This window comes from Oncorhynchus gorbuscha, linkage group LG07, assembly GCF_021184085.1.
Source record: "Oncorhynchus gorbuscha isolate QuinsamMale2020 ecotype Even-year linkage group LG07, OgorEven_v1.0, whole genome shotgun sequence".
Taxonomy (NCBI): domain Eukaryota; kingdom Metazoa; phylum Chordata; class Actinopteri; order Salmoniformes; family Salmonidae; genus Oncorhynchus; species Oncorhynchus gorbuscha.
Window position 1 is genome coordinate 61,198,736 of NC_060179.1, and position 19,264 is coordinate 61,217,999.

The window sequence follows — 19,264 nt, forward strand, 5'->3', positions numbered from 1 at the left end:
TAAGAAAATATTTACAGAGTAGGCTCAAATAAAAAAGTAACACGAAGATTAATGAGGCTATATACATGTGGCACCTGTACCGAGTCAGTGTGCAGGGGTACAGGCTAGTTGATGTATTTTGTACATGTAAGCGGTGGAGAAGTGACTATGCATAGGTAATAAACAAACAGCGAGTAGCAGCAGTGTCAATGTAAATTGTCCGGTGGCGATTTTTATGAATTGTTCATCAGTCTGATGGCTTGGGGGTAGAAGCTGTTGAGAAGCCTTTTGGACCTAGACTTGGCGCTCCGGTACCACGTGCGGTAGCAGAGGAAACAGTCTATAACTTGGGTGACTGGAGTCTCTGACAATTTTATGGGCTTTCCTCTGACACTGCCTATTATATAGGTCCTGGATGGCAGGAAGTTTAGCCCCAGTGATGTACTGGGCTGTTCGCACTACCCTCTGGCGCCTTACAGTTGCCATACCAGGTGGTGATGCAACCAGTAAGGATGCTCTCGATGGTGCAGCTATAGAACCTTTTGATGATCTGGGGGCCTATGCCTAAACTTTTCAGTCTACTGAGGGGAAAAATGTTTTGCTGTGCCCTGTTCACAACTGTCTTGGTATGTTTGGACCATGATAGTTCGTTGGTATTGTGGACACCAAGGAACTTGAGGCTCTCTACCCGCTCCACTACTGCCCCGTCGATGTTAATGGGGGCCTCTTCGGCCTGCGTTTTCCTGAAGTCCACGATCAACTCCTTTTGTCTTGCTCACATTAAGGGAGCGGTTGTTGTCCTGGCACCACAATGCCAGTTCTCTGACCATCCTATAGGCCGTCTCATCGTTATCGGTGATCAAGTCTACCACTGTTGTGTCGTCAGCAAACTTAATGATGGGGTTTGAGTCGTGTTTGGCCACACAGTCGTGGGTGAACAGGGAATGCAGGAGGGACTAAGTACACACCCGTGAGGGGCCCCAGTGTTAAGGATCAGCGTGGCAGACATGTTGTTGGCTACTCTTACCACCTGTAGGTGGTCTGTCAGGAAGTCCAGGATCCAGTTGCAGAGGGAGGTGTTTAGTCCCAGAGTCCTTAGCTTGGTGATGAGCTTCGAGGGCAATATGGTGTTGAACGCTGAGCTGTTGTCTATGAACAGCATTCTCACGTAGGTTTTCCTTTTCTCCAGGTTAGAACGAGTGGTGTGGAGTGCGAATGAGATTGTGTCATCTGTGGATCTGTTGGGGCGGTATGCGAATTGGAGTGTGTCTAAAGTGTACGAGGGGATGCTGTTGATGTGAGCCATGACCAGCCTTTCAAAGCGTTTCATGGCTAACGACGTGAGTTCCACGGGGCGGTACTCATTTGGGCAGGTTACCTTCGCTTCCTTGGGCACAGGGACTATTGTGGTCTCTAGGTATTGGGGAGAGGTTGAAAATGTCAGTGAAGACAGTTGGTCCTTGCATGCTTTGAGTACACGTGCTGGACCTGTTTTAAAGGTTTTGTTCACATCGGCTACAGATTATCACAGTCATCTAGAACAGCTGGTGCTCTCGTGCATGCTTCAGTGTTGCTTGCCTCGAAGCGAACATAAAAGGCATTTAGCTTGTTTGGTAGGCACGCGTCACTGAGCAGCTTGCATCTGGATTTTCCTTTGTAGTCCGTAATAGTTTAAGCCCTGCTACATCTGACAAGCTTTTTAATCCTACTACACCGGCTCTATCTTAATCCTTTATTGACACTTTGCTTGTTTGTTGGTTCGTCAGAGGGCATAGCGGATTTGTTACAAGTGTCCGGATTAGTCTCCTGCTCCTTGAAAGCGGCAGCTCTAGCCTTTCGCTCTATTTTCAGGTGTTTCCAGCGATGTTCGATCGGGTTCAAGTCCGGGCTCTGGCTGGGCCACTCAAGGACATTCAGAGACTTCTCCCGAAGCCACTCCTGCGTTGTCTTGGCTGTGTGCTTAGGGTCGTTGTCCTGTTGGAAGGTGAACCTTCATCCCAGTCTAAGGTCCTGATTGCTCTGGAGCAGGTTTTTGTCATGGACTTTCATTTACATTTAAGTCATTTAGCAGACGCTCTTATCCAGAGCGACTTACAAATTGGTGCATTCACCTTATGACATCCAGTGGAACAGTCACTTTACAATAATGCATCTAAATCTTAAGGGGGGGGGGGGTGAGAGGGATTACTTATCCTATCCTAGGTATTCCTTAAAGAGGTGGGGTTTCAGGTGTCTCCGGAAGGTGGTGATTGACTCCGCTGTCCTGGCGTCGTGAGGGAGTTTGTTCCACCATTGGGGGGCCAGAGCAGCGAACAGTTTTGACTGGGCTGAGCGGGAGCTGTACTTCCTCAGTGGTAGGGAGGCGAGCAGGCCAGAGGTGGATGAACGCAGTGCCCTTGTTTGGGTGTAGGGCCTGATCAGAGCCTGGAGGTACTGAGGTGCCGTTCCCCTCACAGCTCCGTAGGCAAGCACCATGGTCTTGTAGCGGATGCGAGCTTCAACTGGAAGCCAGTGGAGAGAACGGAGGAGCGGGGTGACGTGAGAGAACTTGGGAAGGTTGAACACCAGACGGGCTGCGGCGTTCTGGATGAGTTGAAGGGTTTAATGGCACAGGCAGGGAGCCCAGCCAACAGCGAGTTGCAGTAATCCAGACGGGAGATGACAAGTGCCTGGATTAGGACCTGCGCCGCTTCCTGTGTGAGGCAGGGTCGTACTCTGCGGATGTTGTAGAGCATGAACCTACAGGAACGGGCCACCGCCTTGATGTTGGTTGAGAACGACAGGGTGTTGTCCAGGATCACGCCAAGGTTCTTGGCGCTCTGGGAGGAGGACACAATGGAGTTGTCAACCGTGATGGCGAGATCATGGAACGGGCAGTCCTTCCCCGGGAGGAAGAGCAGCTCCGTCTTGCCGAGGTTCAGCTTGAGGTGGTGATCCGTCATCCACACTGATATGTCTGCCAGACATGCAGAGATGCGATTCGCCACCTGGTCATCAGAAGGGGGAAAGGAGAAGATGAATTGTGTGTCGTCTGCATAGCAATGATAGGAGAGACCATGTGAGGTTATGACAGAGCCAAGTGACTTGGTGTATAGCGAGAATAGGAGAGGGCCAAGAACAGAGCCCTAGGGGACACCAGTGGTGAGAGCGCGTGGTGAGGAGACAGATTCTCGCCACGCCACCTGGTAGGAGCGACCTGTCAGGTAGGACGCAATCCAAGCGTGGGCCGCGCCGGAGATGCCCAACTCGGAGAGGGTGGAGAGGAGGATCTGATGGTTCACAGTATCGAAGGCAGCCGATAGATCTAGAAGGATGAGAGCAGAGGAGAGAGAGTTAGCTTTAGCAGTGCGGAGCGCCTCCGTGATACAGAGGAGAGCAGTCTCAGTTGAATGACTAGTCTTGAAACCTGACTGATTTGGATCAAGAAGGTCATTCAGAGAGAGATAGCGGGAGAGCTGGCCAAGGACGGCACGTTCAAGAGTTTTGGAGAGAAAAGAAAGAAGGGATACTGGTCTGTAATTGTTGACATCGGAGGGATCGAGTGTAGGTTTTTTCAGAAGGGGTGCAACTCTCGCTCTCTTGAAGACGGAAGGGACGTAGCCAGCGGTCAGGGATGAGTTGATGAGCGAGGTGAGGTAAGGGAGAAGGTCTCCGGAAATGGTCTGGAGAAGAGAGGAGGGGATAGGGTCAAGCGGGCAGGTTGTTGGGCGGCCGGCCGTCACAAGACGCGAGATTTCATCTGGAGAGAGAGGGAGAAAGAGGTCAGAGCACAGGGTAGGGCAGTGTGAGCAGAACCAGCGGTGTCGTTTGACTTAGCAAACGAGGATCGGATGTCGTCGACCTTCTTTTCAAAATGGTTGACGAAGTCATCTGCAGAGGAGGAGGGGGGGGGGGATTCAGGAGGGAGGAGAAGGTGGCAAAGAGCTTCCTAGGGTTAGAGGCAGATGCTTGGAATTTAGCGTGGTAGAAAGTGGCATTAGCAGCAGAGACAGAGGAGGAAAATGTAGAGAGGAGGGAGTGAAAGGATGCCAGGTCCGCAGGGAGGCGAGTTTTCCTCCATTTCCGCTCGGCTGCCCGGAGCCCTGTTCTGTGAGCTCGCAATGAGTCATCGAGCCACGGAGCGGGAGGGGAGGACCGAGCCGGCCTGGAGGATAGGGGACATAGAGAGTCAAAGGATGTAGAGAGGGAGGAGAGGAGGGTTGAGGAGGCAGAATCAGGAGATAGGTTGGAGAAGGTTTGAGCGGAGGGAAGAGATGATAGGATGGAAGAGGAGAGAGTAGCGGGGGAGAGAGAGCGAAGGTTGGGATGGCGCGATACCATCCGAGTAGGGGCAGTGTGGGAGGTGTTGGATGAGAGCGAGAGGGAAAAGGATACAAGGTAGTGGTCGGAGACTTGGAGGGGAGTTGCAATGAGGTTAGTGGAAGAACAGCATCTAGTAAAGATGAGGTCGAGCGTATTGCCTGCCTTGTGAGTAGGGGGGGAAGGTGAGAGGGTGAGGTCAAAAGAGGAGAGGAGTGGAAAGAAGGAGGCAGAGAGGAAAGAGTCAAAGGTAGACGTGGGGAGGTTAAAGTCGCCCAGAACTGTGAGAGGTGAGCCGTCCTCAGGAAAGGAGCTTATCAAGGCATCAAGCTCATTGATGAACTCTCCGAGGGAACCTGGAGGGCGATAAATGATAAGGATGTTAAGCTTGAAAGGGCTGGTAACTGTGACAGCATGGAATTCAAAGGAGGCGATAGACAGATGGGTAAGGGGAGAAAGAGTGAATGACCACTTGGGAGAGATGAGGATCCCGGTGCCACCACCTCGCTGACCAGAAGCTCTCGGGGTGTGCGAGAACATGTGGGCGGACGAAGAGAGAGCAGTAGGAGTAGCAGTGTTGTCTGTGGTGATCCATGTTTCCGTCAGTGCCAAGAAGTCGAGGGACTGGAGGGAGGCATAGGCTGAGATGAACTCTGCCTTGTTGACCGCAGATTGGCAGTTCCAGAGGCTACCGGAGACCTGGAACTCCACGTGGGTCGTGCGCGCTGGGACCACCAGAGTAGGGTGGCCGCGGCCACGCGGTGTGGAGCGTTTGTATGGTCTGTGCAGAGAGGAGAGAACAGGGATAAACAGACACATAGTTGACAGGCTACAGAAGAGGCTACGCTAATGCAAAGGAGATTGGAATGACAAGTGGACTACACGTCTCGAATGTTCAGAAAGTTAAGCTACGTAGCAAGAATCTTATTGACTAAAATGATTAAAAATGATACAGTACTGCTGAAGTAGGCTAGCTGGCAGTGGGTGCGTTGTTGACACTACACTAATCAAGTCGTTCCGTTGAGTGTAATAGTTTCTGCAGTGTTGCTATTCGGGGGGCTAGCTGGCTAGCTAGCAGTGTTTACGTTGCGTTAAAAGAACGATAATAGCTGGCTAGCGTACCTAGAAAATCGCTCTAGACTACACAATTATCTTTGATACAAAGACGGCTATGTAGCTAGCTATGTAGCTAGCTACGATCAAACAAATCAAACCGTTGTACTGTAATGAAATGAAGTGAAAATGTGATACTACCTGTGAATGCGACCGGGTTGTTGAGTTCTATTCAGTTGACGTTGGCTAGCGTTGGCTAGCTAGCAGAGTCTCCTACGTTAAGGACGACAAATAGCTGGCTAGCTAACCTCGGTAAATTAAGATAATCACTCTAAGACTACACACTCAACCTAAACAACACAATTATCTTGGATACGAAGACAGCAAAGACAGCTATGTAGCTAGCTAACACTACACTAATCAAGTCGTTCAGTTGAGTGTAATAGTTTCTCCAGTGCAGCTAATCAGTGGACGTTAACTAGCTGGCTAGTGAAGACTACGTTAGGACGGCGAAATACGATAATTACGCAATTATCTTTGATACAAAGACGGCTATGTAGCTAGCTGAGAAGAAATTGCTAAGATTAGACAAATCAAACCATTGTGCTATAATGAAATATAATGAAATCGATCCTGACTAGTCTCCCAGTCCCTGCCACTGAAAAACATCCCCTCAGCATGATGCTGCCGCCACCATGTTTCACCGTAGGGATGGTATTGACCAGGTGATTTTATTTTAACCTTTCTTTGAACTAGGCAAGTCGGTTAAGAACAAATTCTTATTTACAACAATGGCCAAACCCGGACGATGCTGGGCCAATTGTGCGCCGCCCTATGGGACTCCCAATCACGGCCAGATGTGATACAGCCTGGATTCGAACCAGGGACTGACCGCTTTACCATTCAGGAGTGGTGATGAGCAGTGCCTGGTTTCCTCCAGATGTGACTTTTAGCATTCAAGCCAAATTGCCGATTGCTCAGTTTGGCCGGGCGGCCAGCTCTAGGAAGAGTCTTGGTTGTTCAAAGCTTCTTCCATTCAAGAATGATGATAGTCTCTGTGTTCTTGGGGACCTTCAATGCTGCAGAAACTTTTTTGGTACCCTTACCTAGATCTGTGCCTCTGAGCTCTATGGACAATTCCTTTGACCTCATGGCTTGGTTTTTGCTCTGACATGCACTGTCAACTGTGGGACCTTATATAGGCAAGTGTGTGCCTTTTCAAATCATGTCCAATCAATTGAATTTACTACAGGTGCACTCCAATTAAGTTGTAGAAACATCTCAAGGATGATCAGTGGAAACAGGATGCACTTGAACTCAATTTTGAGTCTCACAGCGAAGGGTCTGAATACTTATGTAAATAAGGGATGTCTGGCTTTATTTTTAAAACATTTGCAAAAATGTCTAAACCTATTTTTGTCATTATGGGGTATTGTGTTTCAATTGAGTTTTTAAAATGTTTTAATCCATTTTAGAATAAGGCTGTAGCGTAACAAAATGTGGAAAAGGGGAAAGGGTCTGAATACTTTCCAACTATACTGTAGGCCCAATTTGTTTTTAAAACATATTTTGAGATCTTACAGCTTTATCAGACATCAACCTCTGTCCATACCCCTCCTCTATCTATCTGCGGTGTTCAAACTGCCCTCCTCTTCTTAGGGTGTTGTAACAGGTGTTTACAGTCGTCTATCCCTCTCCCCCAGGCCTGCCAGCTCCTCCTCCAGCAGCAGCAGCAGAACCCCCAGCAGCAACAGCTCACCTCACCACAGCAGCTCCAACAGCTCTTACAGAACCAGAGGAAGTTCCCCCAAAACCCACGCCAGCAGGCCGACCCACAACAGGTAATACTTTTACTGTTACTACTACTATTATATTGATTAGATGACAGGTCTAATACAGAATCATGTCTGTCCAATGAAATATATTCCCAAATACACTGAACAAAAATATAAACGCAACATGTAAAGTGTTGGTTTCATGAGATTAAATAAATGATCCCAGAAATCTTACATACGCACAAAAATGTATTTCTCAATTTTATGCACACATTTGTTTATATCCCTGTTGGTGAGCATTTCTCCTTTGGGAAGATAATCTTTCCACCTGACAGGTGTGGCATATCAAGAAGCTGATTAAACAGCTTGATCACTACACAGTGAGTGTGCTAGGAATAATTAATTCCTCAAATGTGCAGTTTTGTTACACAATACAATACCACAGATGTCTCATGTTTTGGGGGAGCGTGCAATTGGCATGCTGACTGCAGAAATGTCCACCAGAGCTTTTGCCAGAGAATGTAATGTTAATTTCTCTACCATAACCCTCCTCCAAAGTCATTTTAAAGAATTTGGCTGTACATCCGGCTGGCCTCACAACCGCAGACCACGTGTATGACATCGTGTGGGCTAGCGGTTTGCTGATATCAACTTTAAGAGTGCCCCATGGTGGTGGTGGGATTAAGGTATGGGCAGGCTTAAGCTACGAACACAATTGAATTTTATCGATGGCAATTTGAAAGCACAGAGATACTGTGAATAGATCCTGAGGCCCATTGTCGTTCCATTCAGCATGAAAATGCACAGCCCCACGTCACAAGGATCTTTATACAATTCCTTGAAGCCTGCATACTCACCAGACATTTTACCCATTGAGCATGTTTGGGATGCTCTGGGTCGATGTGTTCCAGTTCCCGCCAATATCCAACAACTTCGCACAGCCATTGAAGAGTGGGACAACATTCCACAAGCTGCAATCAACAGCCTGATGAACTCTATGCAAAGAAGGTATCATGCTGAATGAGGCAAATGGTGGTCACACCAAGGGCTGTTGCGGTGACCGTATTACCGGCTGTCACCAGTCATGAAGGCAGTCAAATTCCACATGACCATTTAGTCCTGGTAATTAGGCTTCTCCAAGCTCTGATGCTGCTGCTGGTCATTAGTAGTCTACCAAACTTGCTAACTGCCTGGTACTCAGCACTCTATTGTCCCTCAAATCACTCTGACATCAATGCAAATGTCTTTGAAAATCTAATCAAACACTTCATGAGAGCCCATGAGCTCATGTTGAGCAACATTTCTATAGGCTATGTAGTTGCGGGAGAAAACCGAGTGATTGCCGGTAATAAAAATAGGATCCCATCAGCTTTCTATAGGCTAGGCCTACTATATTTATTTCTTAACTTTCCTAATATTAAGTACATTGCTTATATTTAAGAAAGGATAATACCCTACCTGGCTGGCATGAAAATAAACCACGGGGAAAAGTCCTCCGTTCGCTATTTAAATGCATAGATGACATGTATTTTTTCCTCTTCCTTGTTTTGATACAGGTGCTTGATAATGGTTGACTCTAAATCAAAACACATGTCACATATATTACTAAGTATATGTAAAGGCAAGATTAAATCAAAAATAGTGTTATGGGTGACAATATTAGCCAATCACTTGTGAATAATTCCCAGCATAAGAAACGATGCCTATTCTTGTCAACTTGTTTGAATCATACTCGCTCACCTCATGTAGCCTAGCCCATAGGCCTATATAACGTCCCTTTTTCAGGACCCTGTCTTTCAAAGATAATTCATAAAAATCCAAATAACTTCACAGATCTTCATTGTAAATGGTTTAAACGCTTAACAATTAATGAACATGCACCTGTAGAACGGTCGTTAAGGCACTAACAGCTTACAGACAGTAGGCAATTAAGGTCACAGTTATGAAAACTTAGGATAGTAAAAGAGGCCTTTCTACTGACTGAAAAACACCAAAAGGAAGATGCCCAGGGTCCCTGCTCATCTGCGTGAACGTGCCTTAGGCATGCTGCAAGGAAGCATGAGGACTGCAGATGTGGCCAGGGAAATAAATTGCAACATCTGTACTGTGAGACGCCTAAGACAGCGCTACAGGGAGACAGGATGGGCAACTGATCGTCCTCGCAGTGGCAGACCACGTGTAACAACACCTGCACAGGATCGGTACATCCGATCATCACACCTGCGGGACAGATACAGGATGGCAACAACAACTGCCCGAGTTACACCAGGAACGCACAATCCCTCCATCAGTGCTCAGACTGTCCGCAATAGGCTGAGAGAGGCTGGACTGAGGGCTTGTAGGCCTGTTGTAAGTCAGGTCCTCACCAGACATAACCGGCAACAACGTCACCTATGGGTATAAAACCACCGTCGCTGGACCAGACAGGACTGGCAAAAAGTGCTCTTCACTGACAAGTTGCGGTTTTGTCTCGCCATGGGCGATGGTCGGATTCGCGTTTATCGTCGAAGGAACGAGTGTTACACCGAAGCCTGTACTCTGGAGTGGGATCGAGGTGGAGGGTCTGTCGTGGTCTGGGGTGGTGTGTCACAGCATCATCGGACTGAGCTTGTTCTCAGCGCTATGCATTACAGGGAAGACATCCTTCTCCCTCATGTGGTACCCTCCCTGCAGGCTCATCCTGACATGATCCTCCAGCATGACAATGACTCCAGCCATACTGCTCGTTCTTTGCGTGATTCCTTGCAAGACAGGAAATTCAGTGTTCTGCCATGGCCAGCGAAGAGCCCGGATCTCAATTCCATTGAGCACGTCAGGGACCTGTTGGATCGGAGGGTGAGGGCTAGGGCCACCCCCCCCCCCCCCCCCAGAAATGTCTGGGAACTTGCAGGTGCCTTGGTGGAAGAGGTGGGGTAATATCTCACAACAAGAACTGGGCAAATCTGGTGCAGTCCATGAGGAGGAGATGCACTGCAGTATTTAATGCAGCTGGTGGCCACACCAGATACTGGCTGTTACTTTTGATTTTGAACCCCCCCCCCCCCCCCCTTTGCTCAGGGACACACTATTCAATTTCTGTTAGTCACATGTCTGTGGAACTTGTTCAGTTTATGTCTCAGTTGTTGAATCTTATGTTCATACAAATATTTACATGTGTTAAGTTTGCTGAAAATAAACGCAGTTAACAGTGAGAGGACACTTCTTTTTTTTTTGCTGAGCCACAAAGGGCATACTGCCCTGAAATTCGAGGCATTATCAAGTGCTTGTCAAATTGTAAATGAGACTATTGGAGTGTGTACACCCTTCGCAAAAAACAAAGCCGAACTCGTCCCTTTCAATCGACTTTTTTCAAATCATCATTAGTCTCATCATGCGGCCTTACAATGTATTGAACGACAAAACATATAGCCCAACATTTGTAGAACTAAAGTCACATTAATAACTCTAAATTAAGTGTATAGGAGTAGCTGTTTCTTTGTTAACTGCTCAACACAGAATAGCTGCATGTGTGCACTCCCTCAAATCGTCTGGAGAAAATATTTATATTTTATTCAGACCACCAGCGGTCAATGTTTTTAGATGGGATATCCAGTAAGCCTCCTTTTGTAAAAGTAGGATCTCGACGTAGGATCTCGACGTTACCTCCTCTCCTTGGTAGAGCAACATGCTTAATGCCTGTGTATTTGAGGGAGGAGATGGGATGGTTAGCTTCAACAAAGTGAGCTGCTACTGGATAGTCAAATGTTCTTACACCTGATTGGGGCTGCGGTGTTCAGCTATGCGTTGTTTTATTGCCTTTTCGTTTGTCCTATGTAGGCTTTCCCACATGAACAAGTGATAAAATAGATTACTGCCTTGGTCTTGCATGAGATACACCTAACAGGGATTTTTAGACCTTATAGCCACATTTGTAGTTACCATTTGGAATGGGTGTCAAGAGTGTCTGAGTGGGCAGGTCAGATCTCACCAAGCTATCTCCAATATTGTGACCACGCTTCTAGACCACCAGTGGGGGTTCCTTGAAGAGTTGCGTGATTATGTTTTTATATATATTGTTTTGTCCGATTGCAGAATATGCCAGTGCTTTTTCACAATTTCTTTCATGTCCTCCATACACTTGGTGTACTTGGTGAAAAAAGGCTGTTGTGGTGTTTTTCTTCTTTGAGTTTTTAGCATTTCCTCTCTTGGTTTTTGAGATATTTTCATCATTGCAGCATCAAGAGTTTTGTCCTTGTAGCCTCTCATTTGGAATTGCTGTCAAAATCTGTCTGGTGGCCACAGATTTGTTTAACCCTGCATAATTTGCTAAATGGTAGACCTTTCTTGAGGGGAAGGGGATTCATACTATCCACACATAGCAGGGTATTGTGGGCTTTGTGTAAACGTCTGTGTGTAATGCTCTTTTATGATCCATAAGTCCAGATAGTTTATTTCTCATCAGTCTGCATGGTGAATTTTTTATTATTCAGAGCGAGTTTGGAATTCATTTAGTTACTGCTGATTTCCTTCCCAGAGCACAAAGACATATATGTATATCTTCCATAGGAGGATTTTAGAAAGTAGGGGGGGTTTCTGTTGGATAGAGCAAGGGTAGAGTCTCTCTGCTGAAGGGAGTGTTGTAGCGCCTGCAAGCCTCCAGTGTGTGGGATGTTGGTGTACAAGCTCTCCACATCAAAAGTGGCCAGCAGGGTGCCCTCGGGTATCCTTCCTTAGCCCTCTATCAATGAGATCTTGTGACTAGTGTCTGAAATAAGATGGGAGATTCTCAACCATCGGTTTAATATGGTGATCCACAAACTTATAAATGTTGGACATCAGTCGATTGCTGCTACAATGGGTCTACCTGGGGGAGGAGACTTTCTTTTGTAATTTAGCGACTGTATAAAAAGTTGCTATCTTAGGAAATTTAACACAGAAATTCACATTATATTTTGGTGATTTGGCCTGATTCCAAACAGGTTTCCACTGTGGATGAGATATTATGCTGGAATTCTAGGTTAGGGTTATAATTCATATAGAAGTCACCTTTAGATAGTTGTCACAACTTTCATTCACATAGTCATATGTTTTTAATGATAATCGAAGGATCTGACTTTAAGTCCTTCTAGAGCCATTCTCTCGTCTCTATTCCAGTTATCATAGGATTTGTGTTTCTGTTAGTCTTTCAGTAGGTCACCTACATCATTTTCAACAATCCTGCAGAAGGTTTCTATGGATGCATTGCATTTGGAGGGAGGTACGAATGAACTTTTTGCTCTATCCAGTAGCAGCTTACTTTGTTGAAGCTAACCATCCCATCTCCTCCCTCAAATACACAGGCATTGAGCATATTGCGCTACCAAGGAGAGGTAACATCGAGATCCTACTTTTTCAAAAGGAGGCTTACTGGATATCCCATCTCATACTTTGACCCCTAGTGGTCTGGAAATTGACTTTGATCTCAGGCCCCAAATGAACAACTCTCTCTTTTATGAGCAAGTCTTATAAATGGATATTTTCTTTCCACAGCTTATCAGCGTACACCCAATATGTTCCCTCTGTTGATGATGCTTATTATGCATTACATGTAACAATTTTTTTATTAAATAGGAAACAATTAAATATATGTGACATTTAATTAAACAATGTATGTTTATGCTAATATTATGCACAATATTTGTTTCCATATGATAACAATAGCCTAATATATTCAATATGTTATAAACTATTGTTTTTTAAGTTTTACTCAATTCATTCTAATTCACTTAATAATTATGGCACACCCCTCACTGTTGTCATTGGTTGTGCTGTTTCTCTACATAACCTGCTTCAAACATTCTTGACATTACTCTGAAGAAGGCACAGTGATGCTGAAACAGTGGTGACTTACCCAATAAATTACTGGGCATTTATATATAGTGTGCGACTCTATTTTTTATAGCTTATAGTTTATTCACCGTTAGTCAGCACCTCTACATAAAATAATTTTCTCTGGGTGTACGCCAGCTCATGTTTTTATATATATATTTTTTTAAATCAGACAACCCTATAGAATAGTTTGACCTATTTACCAAATCGTCTTGTTGTGTGTTCTATGCGAGATAAATATTCCTCTCGAGGCGCATTCTAATTGCGAGAGCCATAGGAGGGAAACATGTATTCTGACAATGCTCAACAAAGCAGTTTTGTCCTTTGTTGAAAGAGGGGGATCCCAGTTTTCCATTGCTACCACGTATATTTGTCTGCTCCTTCCAATTGCGCGAGTGGCATCGTTTTACAAATATGTTAGGCGCAGCTGCGCAACAGAGCTCTTAAAGTGGCAATGGCATCTTAAAAGAGCATTAACATAGGCCTACTTTGTAATAAACCCCACAAAATAATTGAGTGAATAATAATTTATGTATTTATAATAACATTATTAATAATAATAATTACAATAAGGACAAACCTTATGCTTCAACCTATGTACATTTTATATCCACTATGCTGCATCATTTAGGCTACAGGTGATGCTTATTGCCAATAGCACATCTGATAATATTGACGCTCCCCCTCCCCCATACTCAACTGGCGGTCCGGACACAGAGCGGGGGCAGTATGGACGGCGGGTCCCGACTACAAAAATATATACAGTCGGAAGTTTACATACACCTTAGCCAAATACATTTAATCTCAGTTTTTCACAATTCCTGACATGTAATCCTAGTAAAAATTCCCTGTTTTAGGTCAGTTAGGATCACCACTTTATTTTAAGAATGTGAAATGTCAGAATAATAGTAGAGAAGTATTTATTTCAGATTTTATTTCTTTCATTACATTCCCAGTGGGTCAATTAGTATTTGGTAGCATTGCCTTTAAATTGTTTAACTTGGGTCAACCATTTAGAGTAGCCTTCCACAAGCTTCCCACAATAAGTTGGGTGAATTTTGGCCCATTCCTCCTGACAGAGCTGGTGTAACTGAGTCAGGTTTGTAGGCTTCCTTGCTCGCACATGCTTTTCAGTTCTGCCCACAAATTTTCCATGGGATTGAGGTCAGGGCTTTGTGATGGCCACTCCAATACCTTGACTTTGTTGTCCTTAAGCCATTTTGCAACAACTTTGGAAGTATGCTTGGGGTCATTGTCCATTTGGAAGACCCATTTGCGACCAAGCTTTAACTTCCTGACTGATGTCTTGAGATGTTGCTTCAATATATTCACATAATCTTCTTTCCTCATGATGCCATCTATTTTGTGAAGTGCACCAGGCCCTCCTGCAGCAAAGCACCCGCACAACATGATGCTGTCACCCCGTGCTTCACGGTTGGGATGGTGTTCTTCGGCTTGCAAGTCGAAAAACTCCCTGCCCCATCCAGAATCCCCCCTTTTCCTCCAAACATAACGATGGTCATTATGGCTGTGGATATATATATTTTGTACCTGTTTCCTCCAGCATCTTCACAAGGTCCTTTGCTGTTGTTCTGGGATTGATTTGTACTTTTCACACCGAAATACATTCGTCTCTAGGAGACATAACGCGTCTCCTTCCTGAGCAGTATGACAGCTGCGTGGTCCCATGGTGTTTATACTTGCGTACTATTGTTTGTACAGAATGTGGTACCTTCAGGCGTTTGGAAATTTCTCCCCAGGATGAACCAGACTTGTGGAGGTCTACGATTGTTTTTCTGAGGTTTTGGCTGATTTCTTTTGATTTTCCCATGATGCAAAGAGGTACTGAATTTGAAGGTAGGCCTTGAAATACAGCCACAGGTACACCTCCAATTGACTCAAATGATGTCAATTAGCCTTCTTAAGCCATGACATCATTTTCTGGAATTTTCCAAGCTGTTTAAAGGCACAGTCAACTCAGTGTATGTAAACTTGTGTAGTTAAATAAAGGTTTATTTTTTTAAATAGTTAATAAAATTTAATAATACTGTTACAACCCTACTACTACTGCACCCAAAATAAGTACAGGCACCTACTTAAGTCCAGGTCAAGCACCGCTACTACTTCTACTATATACCAGAACGTACGGCAGCAGGCCGACCCACAACAGGTACTTCTGGTACAGCAGCTACTAATACTACTGCATTGGAAACAACCCCACTTATTTCATGCTATGACTCGGGTAAACCTCTGTACTTGAGGAATTACTTTCACAGCATCGCATAGATAGTCAGACTGTGGTGATGCGCGCATGTTGCTGTGTTTGCTTACAGGGGTTTCAATCCCACTAATCCGTCATCTCTCTCTCCTCAGCTGGCCAGGATCGTGGCTATTCTCCAGCAGCAGAGGCAACAGCAGCAGCAGGGCGTCGGTGGGGTGGGAGTGGGCTCCAAACTGTCCCCCTCTCACCTGGGAGGGGGAGGCCCAAAACTGCCTATGGCAGACTCCCTGCCCCATCCAGGCATGGGGGGCTCTCTGGACCTGCACCAGAAAACACAGGGCTACTCTGGTGAGTGGTGTACACACAGACATGAATGGAGATAAAGGATGCATAATAATCTCTTGTCACATACTTGAGATTTCCCTTTTTACCTGGGAGAACATTCCTAAAATTCCTAACTAGAATATATTATTGTCAATACAAACCACTAACAATGTAGACCGTCTTGTGGATTTTCATTGCATACTGACTGACACTCTGCATGTAATTGAGTCATTGTACATGCCACCTGCCATCAGCTCTGACACCTTTCTGCTGCCCCCCACCTAGGGTACAGTGGAGGAGTGAACATGTCTGGTCTGGACATGGGGGGCTCGGTGGTGGGGGGCCCAGGGGGCATGAAGGACGTGGGGGGGCAGCAATCCCGCTTCAAATGGATGATGGAGGGTCACTCTCCTGCCCCTTCCCTTCCTGAGAGCCTCCACAAAAATGGTGAGAGCGAACGCCCTTATTCTGTAGTGAGTGTACTGAATTAATTACATGGAAGTATGACATGCCAACATTGTCAACCCATCAGCTGCTTTTTCATCTGACTTTATTTTTTTATTCTCTTCATCTCATGGTCTTCTCTTCCCCCTCTCTTCCATCCCCCTCTCTCTTTCAGGTCCTATGTCCACCCCTATGAGGAGGGGGGGCTCGCCATATTCCCAGTATGACATGATGGGAGGGGAGGGGCTAGGTATGCCCACACAGGGGGACAACTGGCACCGTACTCCTGGGAACAAGATGGGCTCCAAGCCCCAGGGCACGTCCAGCTGGCCTCCTGGTGAGTGGCCCTTCTAAATATCAACTGAATGTGCAGGGATTGTTCTATCCCACCACTAACACACCTGATTTGATCAAATCCCCTGAATCAGTTAGTGTTGGGCTGGAACAGAAGCCTGCAACTCTCTGTGACTAGGGTTAACCTGTTATGGCTGCAATCCCGATACCGGGATCGATATGACAACTACCAGTGAAAATAGAGGGCGCCAAATTCAAACCACAGAAATCTCATAATTACAATTCCTAAAACATACATGTCTTATATCATTTTAAAGCTATTCTCGTTGTTAATCCCACCAAAGTGTCCGAAGCACTACAAACGATTATGTTAGGTCTCCACCAAACCACAATAAGCACAGCCATTTTCCAGCAAAATATAGCATTCACAAAAACCAGAAATAAAGAAAATTAATCACTAACCTTGAATTTTCTTCATCAGATGACACTCATAAGACTTCATGTTAGACAATTCATGCATGTGTTGTTTGATAAAGTTCATATTTATATAAAATAAATCTGAGTTTACATTGGCGCGTTAGATTCACCAGTTCCAAAATCATCAAGTGATTTTGCATAGCCACATCATTCAACAGAAATACTCATCATAAATGTAGATGGTAATACAAGTTATACACATGGAATTATAGATATACCTCTCCTTAATGCAACCGCTGTGTCAGATTTCAAAAAAACTTTACGGGAAAAGAAACGCATGCAATAATCTGAGACGGCGCTCAAAAGTAAAAACACCACAGCCGCAAAGATTGCGTCAACATAAACATGAAATTACATGATAAATATGCCCTTACCTTTGATCTACATCACGAAGCACTCCAGGAATCCCAGGTCCGCAATAAATGAAAATGTCCGTTATTTCTGTCCAAATACCTTCTTTTGTTAGTGCGTTTGGTATACTAATTCTGGTCATTATTATATCGGACAAAAACTTCAAAAAGTGATATTACCGGTCGAAGAAACATTTCAAACTAAGTACAGAATCAATCATTAGGATGTTTTCAACATATAGCTCCAATAAAGTTACAACCGGAGTATTCTTTCTTGTCTTTGTGAGCTATGGAACGCAAGTGACTACCATGAGGAAAAAGGGCGATCACAAAATGGCTGCTTGATGGACATCTGATATATTCTGTTCTCATTCACTCCCACAACAACATAGAAGCCTCATTATAATTTATATTGATGGTTGACATCAAGTGGAACCCCTAGGCAGTGCAACATCATTCATATCTCAAGGGGATTTCATTGGGGACTCTGAATAGATACAAGCTCAGATTTCTGACTTCCTGTTTTGATTTCAACTCAGGATTTTACCTACCAATATGAGTTCTGTTATACTCACAGACATCATTCAAACAGTTTTAGAAATTTCAGAGTGTTTTCTATCCAATACTACTAATAATATGCAAATATTAGCAACTATGACTGAGGAGCAGGCCGTTTGATATGGGCACCTTTCATCCAAGCTACTCAATACTGTACCTGCCATTCTAATCCAGAATTCTTCTATGTTTGTCTGTGATGTCAGAGTTCCAGCCCGGCGTGCCCTGGAAGGGGATCCAGAGCATCGACCCCGAGTCTGATCCCTACATGACCCCAGGGAGCATGATGGGAATCCCTGGGCCGTCCAGCCTCAACGACACAGAGCACCAGTTGCTAAGAGACAACACAGGTACTTACCTATATTGAAGCAGAGTTACTCCTGTTTCTATGACTAAGTCCACATTCCGAGCACTAGTTGCTGAGACCAGCTGACCTGACATTACTTATTACTTAACAGTAACACATTACATAAGTATAATGTCAACCCTCCGTGTTCTCACAAAGTGAAAAACTGAACATTGAAATCATACCCATCAATACATGCATCAGTCAGTTAAACATCAGGTTGTGATAATAATACATGTGTGTTGATGCTAGCTAAGCTTGTGGTGTTTGTTTCAGAACCCAACCCCTCCCTGAACACCTTGCTGCCTTCACCTGGTGCCTGGCCCTACAGTGCCTCAGACAGCCCCCTCAACAACGCACACAACTCAGGTAGCAGACTGGAAAACACTCACAGTATTGCTGTAAATGTGTTATGTATGGTTTATGAATGTCCTAATGTGCCTTTCACTGAAAGTGTTACACATTCACTCAGTAGTGTTTCTCTGCTTTTTTCACTCATATACTGTTTCAGCTGTTGTATCATTCAGTAAATCAAGTTTCAACTCTGTCTTCGTTTAGTTTTTCTGTGTGTTCCATCCGCCACGTGTGCGGTTATAACAGAGGCAGTTCTGACTCTAGTTTATTTCCTGTTACTCACAGCAAATTACACAGAGTATAAGACCAGCTGGCCCCCTGAGCCCATTGGACACAACAAGATGTGGAAGACCAATCGCAACCAACAGTCCCAGCAGCTGCCACGCCCACCCCCAGGACTCACCAATCAGAAGCAGGCCTCGCCGTCCCGTGGCCCGTGGCAGGCCCGTGGCTGGGGCAGCTCGAGTGGGATCCAGGAAACCAGATATGGCCCTGGTAATGTCATAACACAACGTTGTAGAGAATGGAGGGGCCTGTGTTTCTGAGTCTTTCCACCCTGTATTGTTCTGTGCTGCCCTGCTGCCTGGGAAAGCATTCAGCAGACTAAATGTACCCAGGATGTCCCTTGTCTTGATCTGATGCGCCATCCCAAATGGCACCATATTCCATATGGGCACTGGTCAATCCTAGTGCACTATAAACGGAATGTGGTGCCATTTGGGATGCAGACCCAGATAAATTAAATATTTTATTCTGGGTGCTGCAAGCTTAAAGTACAGTAGGGCTTATTTATCATTCATTGCTCCAGAGCTGCCTGCCGCAAGTACAGAGGTAGTGGTTTTCTAATATCTGGAACTGATTCCTATGTGCTTTGATTCTGGCAGGCTCTGCTTGGAGTGATGGGGGGACCTCCAGAGGAAGCTGCTGGCTGGTGCTCTGCAACCTC

At 45.3% G+C, this 19,264-nt stretch overlaps 1 protein-coding gene across 1 annotated transcript in view; it reads left to right on the forward strand.

The window, feature by feature from the left end:
• Positions 1-19,264, forward strand: part of LOC124039024 (trinucleotide repeat-containing gene 6B protein-like) — a 59,029-nt gene that overhangs the window by 16,989 nt on the left and 22,776 nt on the right. The window contains exons 14-21 of the mRNA XM_046354909.1: positions 7,035-7,172; positions 15,327-15,522; positions 15,784-15,945; positions 16,118-16,279; positions 17,825-17,968; positions 18,241-18,333; positions 18,604-18,813; positions 19,203-19,264. The exon at positions 19,203-19,264 is cut by the window's right edge and continues 9 nt beyond it. Of these exons, the coding sequence (XP_046210865.1) occupies positions 7,035-7,172; positions 15,327-15,522; positions 15,784-15,945; positions 16,118-16,279; positions 17,825-17,968; positions 18,241-18,333; positions 18,604-18,813; positions 19,203-19,264 (1,167 nt within the window). The remainder of the gene's footprint in view (positions 1-7,034; positions 7,173-15,326; positions 15,523-15,783; positions 15,946-16,117; positions 16,280-17,824; positions 17,969-18,240; positions 18,334-18,603; positions 18,814-19,202) is intronic.